This window comes from Cherax quadricarinatus, chromosome 42 (assembly GCF_038502225.1).
Source record: "Cherax quadricarinatus isolate ZL_2023a chromosome 42, ASM3850222v1, whole genome shotgun sequence".
NCBI classification, from domain to species: Eukaryota; Metazoa; Arthropoda; class Malacostraca; order Decapoda; family Parastacidae; genus Cherax; species Cherax quadricarinatus.
Window position 1 is genome coordinate 8,831,632 of NC_091333.1, and position 13,532 is coordinate 8,845,163.

General features: G+C 42.5%; 1 protein-coding gene across 3 annotated transcripts in view; it reads right to left on the minus strand.

The window, feature by feature from the left end:
- Positions 1 to 250: 250 nt before the first annotated feature.
- The window catches only part of LOC128695534 (aminopeptidase N-like), a 34,608-nt gene continuing 21,326 nt past the window's right edge, over positions 251 to 13,532 (minus strand). For all 3 annotated transcript variants that reach the window (XM_070093252.1, XM_070093251.1, XM_070093250.1), the window contains exons 10-18: positions 13,365 to 13,446; positions 12,639 to 12,822; positions 11,169 to 11,499; positions 10,424 to 10,566; positions 9,898 to 10,088; positions 9,178 to 9,348; positions 8,015 to 8,158; positions 6,707 to 6,782; positions 251 to 546 (exon numbers count right to left, since the gene is read on the minus strand). In XM_070093252.1, coding sequence (XP_069949353.1) covers positions 391 to 546; positions 6,707 to 6,782; positions 8,015 to 8,158; positions 9,178 to 9,348; positions 9,898 to 10,088; positions 10,424 to 10,566; positions 11,169 to 11,499; positions 12,639 to 12,822; positions 13,365 to 13,446 — 1,478 coding nt within the window. In that variant the 3' untranslated portion in view covers positions 251 to 390. The remainder of the gene's footprint in view (positions 547 to 6,706; positions 6,783 to 8,014; positions 8,159 to 9,177; positions 9,349 to 9,897; positions 10,089 to 10,423; positions 10,567 to 11,168; positions 11,500 to 12,638; positions 12,823 to 13,364; positions 13,447 to 13,532) is intronic.

Below are 13,532 nucleotides of genomic sequence, written 5' to 3' on the forward strand. Positions count from 1 at the left end.
CTGTGTGGTCATCACTTGCTTTTGTTTTACATTGGTCGTGTCTTATAACTTGCGTCGGGGTCAATGTTCTAATTTCTTCTATCATAAAATAACACCAAGGGTAAACACTGCTGCAACTACTACGTTCTTCTACCATTACAGTTACTACTACTATTAGCTAACTCCTTGAGTAGCTTTAAATATAGGTTGTACGAACATGTGATTTTAAAAGTGTTGGATTGCAGAAAGATCTGTCTGGCATGCACCATTACCTACTGCAACACTCCTCCTCTATTCTTGTATATTTCTACCTTTACTATTATTACTACTGCTGCTGCTGCTGCTACTACTACTACTACTACTACTACTACTACTGCTACTACTACTACTACTACTACTACAGTCTGGAGCTCAGTTTGAAGTAGTCATGGATGTAATCCACTCCACGATGTTGGCGTAGTTTGCGTCCATCCACTTGATGTTGTTGTTGACGGTCTCGAGAGCTTGCTTCATGTCTCTAGCTAATGGCCCCAGGTTACCCTCATGTTCCTCTTTGAACGCCTCCATCTGTAAAGATCATGTGTCCCACACGGTTTTAGCGCTCCACACAAATACAAACATTTAAATATAATAATCAGTCTATCCAGTAACTTCATTGTGTACCTCAAATCCATCACATAAAGGCTGTAGAGGAGATCTACGATATTTTCCTTCATAAAATAACTAGAACCACCTTCAGGGGCAGGGGTTCTTGAGGCTGATGAAGAACTTTTAATCCAAGGAATTAGAGCTATTCTCTCCTTGGAACAAAAGATCATAATCCTCGAATAGACAGGTCAAAAAATAATAAAAAAGGTAAATATATATACATAATTAACGTTGTAAACAAACGCAAAATCAATTCTAAAGATTTCTTTCAGGTGCTTGGTGTAAATGACTGCTTGGTGTAAATGACTGCTTGGTGTAAATGACTGCTTGGTGTAAATGACTGCTTGGTGTAAATGACTGCTTGGTGTAAATGACTGCTTGGTGTAAATGACTGCCTGGTGTAAATGACTGCTTGGTGTAAATGACTGCCTGGTGTAAATGACTGTCTGGTGTAAATGACTGCCTGGTGTAAGTGACTGCTTGGTGTAAATGACTGCTTGGTGTAAATGACTGCTTGGTGTAAATGACTGCTTGGTGTAAATGACTGCTTGGTGTAAATGACTGCTTGGTGTAAATGAATGCTTGGTGTAAATGACTGCTTGGTGTAAATGACTGCTTGGTGTAAATGACTGCTTGGTGTAAATGACTGCTTGGTGTAAATGACTGCTTGGTGTAAATGACTGCTTGGTGTAAATGACTGCTTGGTGTAAATGACTGCTTGGTGTAAATGACTGCTTGGTGTAAATGACTGTCTGGTGTAAATGACTGCTTGGTGTAAATGACTGCTTGGTGTAAATGACTGTCTGGTGTAAATGACTGCTTGGTGTAAATAACTGCTTGGTGTAAATGACTGCTTGGTGTAAATGACTGCTTGGTGTAAATGACTGTCTGGTGTAAATGACTGCTTGGTGTAAATGAATGCTTGGTGTAAATGACTGCTTGGTGTAAATGACTGCTTGGTGTAAATGACTGCTTGGTGTAAATGACTGCTTGGTGTAAATGACTGCTTGGTGTAAATGACTGCCTGGTGTAAATAACTGCCTGATGTAAATGACTGCCTGGTGTAAATGACTGCCTGGTGTAAATGACTGCCTGGTGTAAATGACTGATGTAATTGACTGCTTGGTGTAAATGACTGTCTCGTGTAAATGACTGCTTGGTGTAAATGACTGCCTGGTGTAAATGACTGCTTGGTGTAAATGACTGCCTGGTGTAAATGACTGCTTGGTGTAAATGACTGTCTGGTGTAAATGACTGCCTGGTGTAAATGACTCGTGTAAATGACTGCCTGATGTAAATGACTGCCTGGTGTAAATGACTGCCTGGTGTAAATGACTGCTTGGTGTAAATGACTGCCTGGTGTAAATGACTGCCTGATGTAAATGACTGCCTGGTGTAAATGACTGCCTGGTGTAAATGACTGCTTGGTGTAAATGACTGCTTGGTGTAAATGACTGCTTGGTGTAAATGACTGCTTGGTGTAAATGACTGCTTGGTGTAAATGACTGGTGTAAATGACTGCCTGGTGTAAATGACTGCCTGGTGTAAATGACTGCTTGGTGTAAATGACTGCTTGGTGTAAATGACTGCTTGGTGTAAATGACTGCTTGGTGTAAATGACTGCTTGGTGTAAATAACTGTCTGGTGTAAATGACTGCTTGGTGTAAATGACTGCTTGGTGTAAATTACTGTCTGGTGTAAATGACTGCTTGGTGTAAATGACTGCCTGGTGTAAATGACTGCTTGGTGTAAATGACTGCTTGGTGTAAATGACTGCTTGGTGTAAATGACTGCTTGGTGTAAATGACTGCCTGGTGTAAATGACTGCCTGGTGTAAATGACTGCTTGGTGTAAATGACTGGTGTAAATGACTGCTTGGTGTAAATGACTGCCTGGTGTAAATGACTGGTGTAAATGACTGCCTGGTGTAAATGACTGCTTGGTGTAAATGATGACTGCTTGGTGTAAATGACTGCCTGGTGTAAATGACTGCTTGGTGTAAATGACTGCTTGGTGTAAATGACTTGGTGTAAATCTGGTGTAAATGACTGACTTGGTGTAAATGACTGCTTGGTGTAAATGACTGCTTGGTGTAAATGACTGCTTGGTGTAAATGACTGCCTGGTGTAAATGACTGCCTGGTGTAAATGACTGCTTGGTGTAAATGACTGCTGCTTGGTGTAAATGACTGACTGCTTGGTGTAAATGACTGCTTGGTGTAAATGACTGCTTGGTGTAAATGACTGCTTGGTGTAAATGACTGCTTGGTGTAAATGACTGCTTGGTGTAAATGACTGCTGACTGCTTGGTGTAAATGACTGCCTGGTGTAAATGACTGCCTTGGTGTAAATGACTGCTTGTAAATGTGTAAATGACTCCTTTGTGTAAATGACTGCCTGGTGTAAATGACTGCTTGGTGTAAATGACTGCTTGGTGTAAATGACTGCTTGGTGTAAATGACTGCTTGGTGTAAATGATTGCTTGGTGTAAATGACTGCCTGGTGTAAATGACTGCTTTGTGTAAATGACTGCTTGGTGTAAATGACTGCTTGGTGTAAATGACTGCTTGGTGTAAATGACTGCCTGGTGTAAATGACTGCTTGGTGTAAATGACTGCTTGGTGTAAATGACTGCATGGTGTAAATGACTGCCTGGTGTAAATGACTGCTTGGTGTAAATGACTGATTGGTGTAAATGACTGCTTGGTGTAAATGACTGCTTGGTGTAAATGACTGCTTGGTGTAAATGACTGCTTGGTGTAATGACTGCTGACTGCTTGGTGTAAATGACTGCTTGGTGTAAATGACTTGGTGTAAATGCCTAGTGTAAATGACTGCTTGGTGTAAATGACTGCTTGGTGTAAATGACTGCTTGGTGTAAATGACTGCTTGGTGTAAATGACTGCTTGGTGTAAATGACTGCTTGGTGTAAATGACTGCTTGGTGTAAATGACTGCTTGGTGTAAATGACTGCTTGGTGTAAATGACTGCTTGGTGTAAATGACTGCTTGGTGTAAATGACTGCTTGGTGTAAATGACTGCTTGGTGTAAATGACTGCTTGGTGTAAATGACTGCTTGGTGTAAATGACTGCTTGGTGTAAATGACTGCTTGGTGTAAATGACTGCTTGGTGTAAATGACTGCTTGGTGTAAATGACTGCCTGGTGTAAATGACTGCTTGGTGTAAATGACTGCCTGGTGTAAATGACTGCTTGGTGTAAATGACTGCTTGGTGTAAATGACTGCTTGGTGTAAACTGCCTGTGGTGTAAATGACTGCTTGGTGTAAATGACTGCTTGGTGTAAATGACTGCTTGGTGTAAATGACTGCTTGGTGTAAATGACTGCTTGGTGTAAATGACTGCTTGGTGTAAATGACTGCTTGGTGTAAATGACTGCTTGGTGTAAATGACTGCTTGGTGTAAATGACTGCTGTGTAAATGACTGCTTGGTGTAAATGACTGCTTGGTGTAAATGACTGCTTGGTGTAAATGACTGCGTGGTGTAAATGACTGCTGGTGTAAATGACTGCTTGGTGTAAATGACTGCTGGTGTAAATGATGCTTGGTGCAAATGACTGCTTGGTGTAAATGACTGCTTGGTGTAAATGACTGCTTGGTGTAAATGACTGCTTGGTGTAAATGACTGCTTGGTGTAAATGACTGCTGGTGTAAATGACTGCTTGGTGTAAATGACTGCTTGGTGTAAATGACTGCTTGGTGTAAATGACTGCTGGTGTAAATGACTGCCTGGTGTAAATGACTGCTGGTGTAAATGACTGCTTGGTGTAAATGACTGCTTGGTGTAAATGACTGCTTGGTGTAAATGACTGCTTGGTGTAAATGACTGCTTGGTGTAAATGACTGCTTGGTGTAAATGACTGCTGGTGTAAATGACTGCTGGTGTAAATGACTGCTTGGTGTAAATGACTGCTTGGTGTAAATGACTGCTTGTGTAAATGACTGCTTGGTGTAAATGACTGCTTGGTGTAAATGACTGCTTGGTGTAAATGACTGCTTGGTGTAAATGACTGCGTGGTGTAAAGGACTGCGTGGTGTAAATGACTGCTGTGTAAATGACTGCCTGGTGTAAATGACTGCTTGGTGTAAATGACTGCTTTGGTGTAAATGACTGCTTGGTGTAAATGACTGCTTGGTGTAAATGACTGCTTGGTGTAAATGACTGCTTGGTGTAAATGACTGCTTGGTGTAAATGACTGCTTGGTGTAAATGACTGCTTGGTGTAAATGACTGTCTGGTGTAAATGACTGCTTGGTGTAAATGACTGCTTGGTGTAAATGACTGTCTGGTGTAAATGACTGCTTGGTGTAAGTGACTGCTTGGTGTAAATGACTGCTTGGTGTAAATGACTGCTTGGTGTAAATGACTGTCTGGTGTAAATGACTGCTTGGTGTAAATGAATGCTTGGTGTAAATGAATGCTTGGTGTAAATGACTGCTTGGTGTAAATGACTGCTTGGTGTAAATGACTGCTTGGTGTAAATGACTGCTTGGTGTAAATGACTGCCTGGTGTAAATGACTGCTTGGTGTAAATGACTGCTTGGTGTAAATGACTGCTTGGTGTAAATGACTGCTTGGTGTAAATGACTGCTTGGTGTAAATGACTGCCTGGTGTAAATGACTGCTTGGTGTAAATGACTGCTTGGTGTAAATGACTGCTTGGTGTAAATGTAAATGACTGCCTGGTGTAAATGACTGCTTGGTGTAAATGACTGCTTGGTGTAAATGACTGCTTGGTGTAAATGACTGCTTGGTGTAAATGACTGCTTGGTGTAAATGACTGCTTGGTGTAAATGACTGCCTGGTGTAAATGACTGCCTGGTGTAAATGACTGCTTGGTGTAAATGACTGCTTGGTGTAAATGACTGCTTGGTGTAAATGACTGCCTGGTGTAAATGACTGCTTGGTGTAAATGACTGCTTGGTGTAAATGACTGCCTGGTGTAAATGACTGCATGGTGTAAATGACTGCCTGGTGTAAATGACTGTCTGGTGTAAATGACTGCCTGGTGTAAATGACTGCTTGGTGTAAATGACTGTCTGGTGTAAATGACTTCCTGGTGTAAATGACTGCTTGGTGCAAATGACTGGTGTAAATGACTGCCTGGTGTAAATGACTGCCTGGTGTAAATGACTGCCTAGTGTAAATGATTGCCTAGTGTAAATGATTGCCTGGTGTAAATGACTGCCTGGTGCAAATGACTGCTTGGTGTAAATGATTGCCTCGTGTAAATGACTGCTTGGTGTAAATGACTGTCTGGTGTAAATGACTGCTTGGTGTAAATGACTGTCTGGTGTAAATGACTGCCTGGTGTAAATGACTGGTGTAAATGACTGCCTGAAGTAAATGACTGCCTGGTGTAAATGACTGCCTGGTGTAAATGACTGCTTGGTGTAAATGACTGCCTGGTGTAAATGACTGCCTGATGTAAATGACTGCCTGGTGTAAATGACTGCCTGGTGTAAATGACTGCTTGGTGTAAATGACTGGTGTGAATGACTGCCTGGTGTAAATGACTGCTTGGTGTAAATGACTGCTTGGTGTAAATGACTGCTTGGTGTAAATGACTGCTTGGTGTAAATGACTGCTTGGTGTAAATGACTGCCTGGTGTAAATGACTGCCTGGTGTAAATGACTGCTTGGTGTAAATGACTGCTTGGTGTAAATGACTGCCTGGTGTAAATGACTGCTTGGTGTAAATGACTGCCTGGTGTAAATGACTGCTTGGTGTAAATGACTGCTTGGTGTAAATGACTGGTGTAAATGACTGCCTGGTGTAAATGACTGCTTGGTGTAAATGACTGGTGTGAATGACTGCCTGGTGTAAATGACTGCTTGGTGTAAATGACTGGTGTAAATGACTGCCTGGTGTAAATGACTGCCTAATGTAAATGATTGCCTGTTTTAAATGACTGTCCGGTGTAAATGACAATGAGAAAACATTAATGAGCCTTTTATCACAACAATATAAAATAATAATAATAATAATAATAATAATAATAATAATAATAATAATAATAATAATAATAATAATAATAATAACAGTAGTGTGTGTGCTGACCTCCCGCAGGGTGGTAGTGGTCTTGAAGGTGCCGGTGGTTCGCGTCATCACACTACTGCTCATTCCATATAGTTTCCTGCAAGTACAGACAAAATAGGTGGCTATAGTAGGCAAGTGGATATATTAAACAAGTGGATATATTAAACAAGTGGATATATTAAACAAGTGGATATATTAAACAAGTGGATATATTAAACAAGTGGATGTATTAAACAAGTGGATATATTAAGAAATAAGATACATCATTTAAGCAGAATCCACTTTCTTCCATATATGTACTCTCAAAAGCCTTTCAATATTTGTTTTTTTTTAATTTCGATTCATTTTATGAAGTAAACTGTATGACTCTTTCGGGTTTAGTGCTTCGTGCTCGAAACCCAAAAATACATATATGCAATACAAAATTTTATTCAAGAAATGTCTGTTTCTTTTATTTTTTTAAGTATTCTATCTTCAGTAGTCTTCGTCTCAAGGTATATACACCTGAAAGTGTATCCTTATTTTAGGTTCGGTAGGCCGGTAGGCCTACTGGACATCCCAAGTGTGGTTCAGGAGGCCTAGTAGACCTGCCTAGTACGGATCAGTAGTTTACTACAGCCATCCCTTGTATTGTAATTTTTATACTCTTTATTGGAATGGTTGCCTTGATATCGGTGAAGGGCTCTTGATCCAATGTACCTTGATGCCGGTGAAGGGCTCTTGATCCAATGTACCTTGATGCCGATGAAGGGCTCTTGATCCAAGGTACCTTGATGTCTGTGAAGGGCTCTTGATCCAAGGTACCTTGATGCCGATGAAGGTCTCTTGATCCAATGTACCTTGATGCCGATGAAGGGCTCTTAGTCCAAGGTACCTTGTTACCGATGAAGGGCTCTTAATCCAAGGTACCTTGATGCCGATGAAGGGCTCTTAGTCCAAGGTACCTTGTGACCGGTGAAGGGCTCTTGATCCAAGGTATCTGATAGTGGTGAAGGGCTCTTAATCCAAGGTACCTTGATGCTGGTGAAGGGCTCTTGATCCAAGGTACCTTGATGCTAGTGAAGGTCTCTTGCACCAAGGTACCTTGATGCCGGCGAAGGGCTCTTAGTCCAAGGTACCCTGATACCGATGAAGGGCTCTTGATCCAAGGTACCTTGATGCCAGTGAAGGACTTTTGATCCAAGATACCTTGATGCCGGTGAAGAGCTCTTGATTCCCCTGAACTGCATTATTCCCACCGTTCTCTGATCAACCATGATTTCTTCCCATTCTCCAGACGCTGTGTGGCCCTACGGGTTTAGATATTCTACATGAAAATTACGTTCTCACCTATCCCGGATTTGTTGCCAATTGTTTCTGAGGTAGTTCCAGGCCAGGTGACGACCCATGTCATTGTTGGCGACTGCTGTGAAGGCCCTATAAATCTCACTCTCTCTGACACCTCCTGCCCCGCTGAACGCCGTCTCCAGATACCTGAAAGAGGAAGGGGGTTAAAAACAACTCGTAACCTCTTGTAGCTGAGCTTGAGGAAGTTCCTCTGTGCTCAACACAGTGTTGTGTAGGTCTAACCTCTCTGACAATGTTGTGTAGGTCTGACCTCTCTGACAGTGTTGTTTAGGTCTGACCTCTCTGTCTGACAGTGTTGTGTACGCCTGACCTCTCTATATGACAATGTTGGGTAGGTCTGACCTCTCTGACAGTGTTGTTTAGGTCTGACCTCTCTGTCTGACAGTGTTGTGTACGTCTGACCTCTCTATATGACAATGTTGGGTAGGTCTGACCTCTCTGACAGTGTTGTTTAGGTCTGACCTCTCTGTCTGACAGTGTTGTGTACGTCTGACCTCTCTATATGACAATGTTGGGTAGGTCTGACCTCTCTGACAGTGTTGTTTAGGTCTGACCTCTCTGTATGACAGTGTTATATAGATCTGACCTCTCTGTATGGCATGTTGTGTAGGTCTGACCTCCCTGTCTGACAGTGTTGTGAAGGTCAACAGCAACTCTAGTCCAAGTGACATGATACTTGTCACTCTTGTTATGCATGCTATAATATTTATCATTTATCTCATACAATCTATTTCTTACTCATTTTCGTAGGTCAAAAACAACTCTGTAAATCAGTCCGGTGCTTACCTATTCTTCTGCCCACTCGCTCTAATAAACAGTTACCCTACTTATTTTGCTTGTTTTCCTGATCACCATGCATCAACATTCGCCCTGTTCACTCCTTTTGCTTCAACTACCATTAACCCCTTATGTCATTCATCTTCTTCCCACGTTTCACAACTTTTATCCACTTTGTACATGTCTCCTTCCCGTGACTTGCAAACTCTCACGTCTTGCCCTTTTCCTTTCCACGACTTACACCTTTCCTTTCCACGACTTACACCTTTCCTTCCATTATCCTACTCCTCTCTTGCACTCTCCTTCCCAAGATCTGAGCCTTCCCTAACACAGTCACTCAGTAGATAACGAGCAGAGGTCAGACTCACCGAGTGAGGAGCCAGATCTTCTTGGTACATCCCAGTGCTCCAAGGAGCTTCTGCTTCTCTGATCCGACGCTGGAGGCCAAGTACTGAGCCCAGGTGAAGTTCCACTCACTCTGGCCTCCTGCAGCCACGGCGGTGCAGTACACTGTGCTCCTCAGGTTGGGAGAGATGATACTGTAAGGGAAACACATCTCCGTCAGGAAGGTCACTAATGAAACTGAAGGTTGTGTTGCCAACACTTGTGAAGAAAAGACACACTTGGCAGAGAAAGCTTTTGTTGGGACAATGTTTCGCTTGATGTAGAGCTTTTTTCAAGTAGAGATCTCAACAGAGCAAAATGCTGGCCCAATAAAAGCTTGTTCTGGAAAGCGCGTCTTTTCTTCAAGGTCCTCATTAGTCTTGTTAAACTTACGGGAAACCTTTCAAGGGGCTCTTGATACGAATAATTAAAGCTACCCTCTGTTTACCTGGATCGACTCAACTTACTTCTTATTACGCAGGCGCTGTTTGACACATATCTACTCCATAATTATAATAATATCTCTTGAAAACAAGATAATTCCTTAAAGATCATTCAGCGCCTGGAAAAATGAAAAATAATCAGATTGGATTTAGTTGAAGCTTAGCTCCAGTTTCCTGGAACACCTTCACCAAGGTATCTACTTGAAGGATAGCAACGTGTGATGACTCTGGGGGTTTAATACATGACAGAAAATTAGTCACCTCTGGTTGGCGGGGTTGAACATCCAGTTATGGAAGAGTGTGACTGAGTTCTCCACGCAATGACTATACTCCAGCCTGCACGCCCACTGCACCGCCAACACACGCTTGTACTGTTCCAGGTGTGGGTCTTGTAAGTCGTCCCAGAAGCCCACTGACTGGTACAGAGGCACTACCAAGTCAAGTAGATATTTCTGTAGTCCAGGAGGAAATAATTACACAAATACAGATTGCGGCATAAGTTTCAAATGCAGTTAAATATCATCGTTCATAACTTGAAGTTGCTCCAAGGAGGCAGGCACAAGTTATCATATGGAAATTGATATCCCATTTTCTTCAATGAAAATGGGTAACTGACAGCTACACACTCCAAAAGGAATCAAAATTTTCCACTAAAATACACCAGTTGTAAAAATGTAAGCACACTCAGACGAGTCCTCTAGGTATCACGCGGAAATCAAGATTCCTTATTCAGTACAGTTGGCAAAGTAGAACAAGGATGGTAGTGAAAGATGTAAATTATGCTTACCCTCAGAGCTCCGTAATCAGCAGTGTGTGTGAACATGTCGTGGAGGTACTGCAAGTTGTCAAGAGCAGAGGCCCAGGGCACGTAGTCTGTTTCCTGGCTCAAGTATTTCAACACTCGGAGAGCTGTAGCGTAGGATAACTCACCTGAGGTGGAGTAATAATCATAGTGAGGACAGATTATTTTATACAAGCTTTCTAGTCTCTAAAGAAAATATAGAAGTATGTTAGCTATGATTCCCTCTACACCTGTTGATCTTAGTCACTTAGCAATAAACAAGTACTTGGGTCGCATCCTGGGGAAGAGGACCAGAGACCCCCAGTGGTAATTAGTTACACTGAATAGTTTTCTTGGGTTATCCCGGGTTAGTAACCTATGGTTAATAATCCGAATAGTCTTCACAGGGTGTCTGATTCTTACTCTTTGCTTTGTGTCACCCATACTTATCATTGACTTAACGTTTTCTTTGGTGTGTGACCATTCTCTGTTGTGAGCACTGACTCCTGTAATACACGTTACTACAAGATGTATGGACGGAGATGAGAAGAAAAGGTTTTTAGATTATTAACCCCTAAAGTTAGCCACCCAGGATAACCCAGTATAGTCAGTGCGTCATCACGCACTGTCTTATTTCCACTATGGTCCTTTAATCTTCGCCCCCAGGATGAGACCCACAACATTCGGCTATCACAACTGGGTATATACATGTATATTATATTTCACAGACTTATTAATGCAGGGAACTCACCAGCTCGAGCAAGGTCCATGGCATCGTCGATAATCTGGGCACGATTCCGAACGTGAATGACGTGATGGTTGGTCAGGAGCTGCTCAGCTATGAGGTTCCAGTTGGCATGGTCGTAGTTAACTCTGTAGTAGCCAGTCTGCTGCAGGTTGAAGACGACCCAGTGGCTGGCCTCGGGCAGGTAGGAGAGCACGACCGGCGCTCCAGAGTCGTTCATCCAGGTGAGTGGTTGAGTAAGTTCAAAGTCTGGGTTATCTCCACTGGTGTAAGTGATGGGGATCCACCAGTTGTCACCAGAGCTTTCGTTCTCTCTCCTTCCCAGCAGGAAACGCTTCTGCGGGTATTAGATCCCCTCAAGGAAGGTTCCGTGATGTTGGTGAGGGGCTCTTGATTTAGGGAATTGGATCTGTGCTCCAGTTCCCCGAATTAAGCCTGAATGCCTTCCACATCCCTCCCCCAGGCGCTGTATAATCCTCCGGGTTTAGCGCTTCCCCCTTGATTATAATAATAATAATAATATAATAATAATTAGATCCAGTCTGGGATTAATCCGAGGGCTTTCTAATTTTTTGTGGTTAAATATATGTGTTCATTTATGTAACCTGATTTAACCTGTAACAAAAATAATCCAACCAAATATATCCTGACCTAACTTAGCTTATCCTAAGTTAAAATAGAATTTGTATGTTTACAGGAACTTTTAGGAAACTAACATGGGGAACCTAGTAAGGAAATCAACGCAATAAACTGAGGTCTGAGTCAGTTGTTGCTTTTATTCTGTGGTTAATTAGTTTAATAACTTCTCTATGCACCCCTATACCCATTCAGTGGACGGTAGTCACCCCATACCCATCCTGAGGACGGTAATAACCCCATTACCCATCCTGTGGACGGTAATAACCCCATTACCCATCCTGTGGACGGTAGTAACCCCATAACCATTCTGTGAACGGCAGTCACCCCATTACCCATCTTGTGGATAGTATTCACCCCATACTCATCCTGTGGACGGTAGTCGCCCCATTACCCATCCTATGGTCAGTAGTTACCCTATACCCATCCTATGGACGGTAGTCACCTAATACCCATCCTGAGGACGGTAGTCACCCCATACCCACCCTGTTATTCTTACATAACTACATCGTTTTTGCTTTGTAATCTTGATTCAGTGAGACTCTTATTTTCTCACTTATGTTACTTCATGTTAAACAGTTTTAAGGTAAAAAAATAAATTATATCTGTTGATTTAAAAAATGAGAATGTGAGGTATGGAAGATGCCGCGCTCCTCCCTTCAATGAATGTGGCTGACCTGACTAGGTTAAGGCATTGGCTTAACCCGATGGGAAAATTGGACCTGCCTCGCATGGGCCAGTAGGCCTGTTGTAGTGTTCCTTCTTTCTTATGTTCTTATGTTAAGTCCCAGAACAGGATAAGTTATTAATGCGTCTGAGAAATGAGAGGTAATCGTGTACCTGTGTGATGGTGGCCGAGGTGCCGTCTCCGCTCCTCACTACATGTAACACAGGGTAGCCCATCTTCAGCGTCCATGTATCCATTATCATCTTCACCGTCATCCACTCCGGCAGCGTCCTGTCGCGGTGGGCGGCGGCCGTCAAGAAATCCCAGAGGTCGTCTTGGTCAGCGTTGCCGAACTGGCTGCAATGAACCATCGAGGAGCTGGTCATTGGTCGTCCTCCAGAGCCTATGATCCACCTCTAAATTTCAGTCTACTTGTTGTCTCGACCCAAATCGCGTACTAGCAACAATAGTAAAGAATGAGACACGCTACAGAACAAGCTTTTATTGCGACAGGTTTGCTGTATTGTCCCTATAAAAGCTTGTTGTATAACGCGTATCTTATCTTCACCTGTTGTCTGTTGTTACTGTTGTCTTTTATACAGTATACACAAAGACCACCCAAGCGTCTCAGAAAAATGGAAATATACTGTAAACCAAACCAAAACCAAGCAAAGGAAGAAAAAAAAGAATACATTTGAATAAATTCATGAAAAGAAGAGGGAGAATGAACAGAAGACAAATAAAAGGGGAAACTAGGAGGAGAAGGAGGAACAGAAGGAAGGAAAATAGGGTCAAAAGAAGGAACCGAAAGAAGACAAAGATTGGAAGATAATAATAATGTTATTGCATCCACAGAAGGATCTAAACCACTATAGGTGACAGAGGTGCTAAAGACTTACAGAGCACTGAGGTAGTTCTTGAGGCCGCTCCTGAAGGTGGCCTCCGTCAGGAAGTGGCTCATCATGCGAATAATGGAGGAACCTGTTAGTGTGACACAGGGGATCAAGCACAATGTAGTCACCAGTCAGCAGGCAACCATGGATCACTGTCAAATGCTTTACATAGGT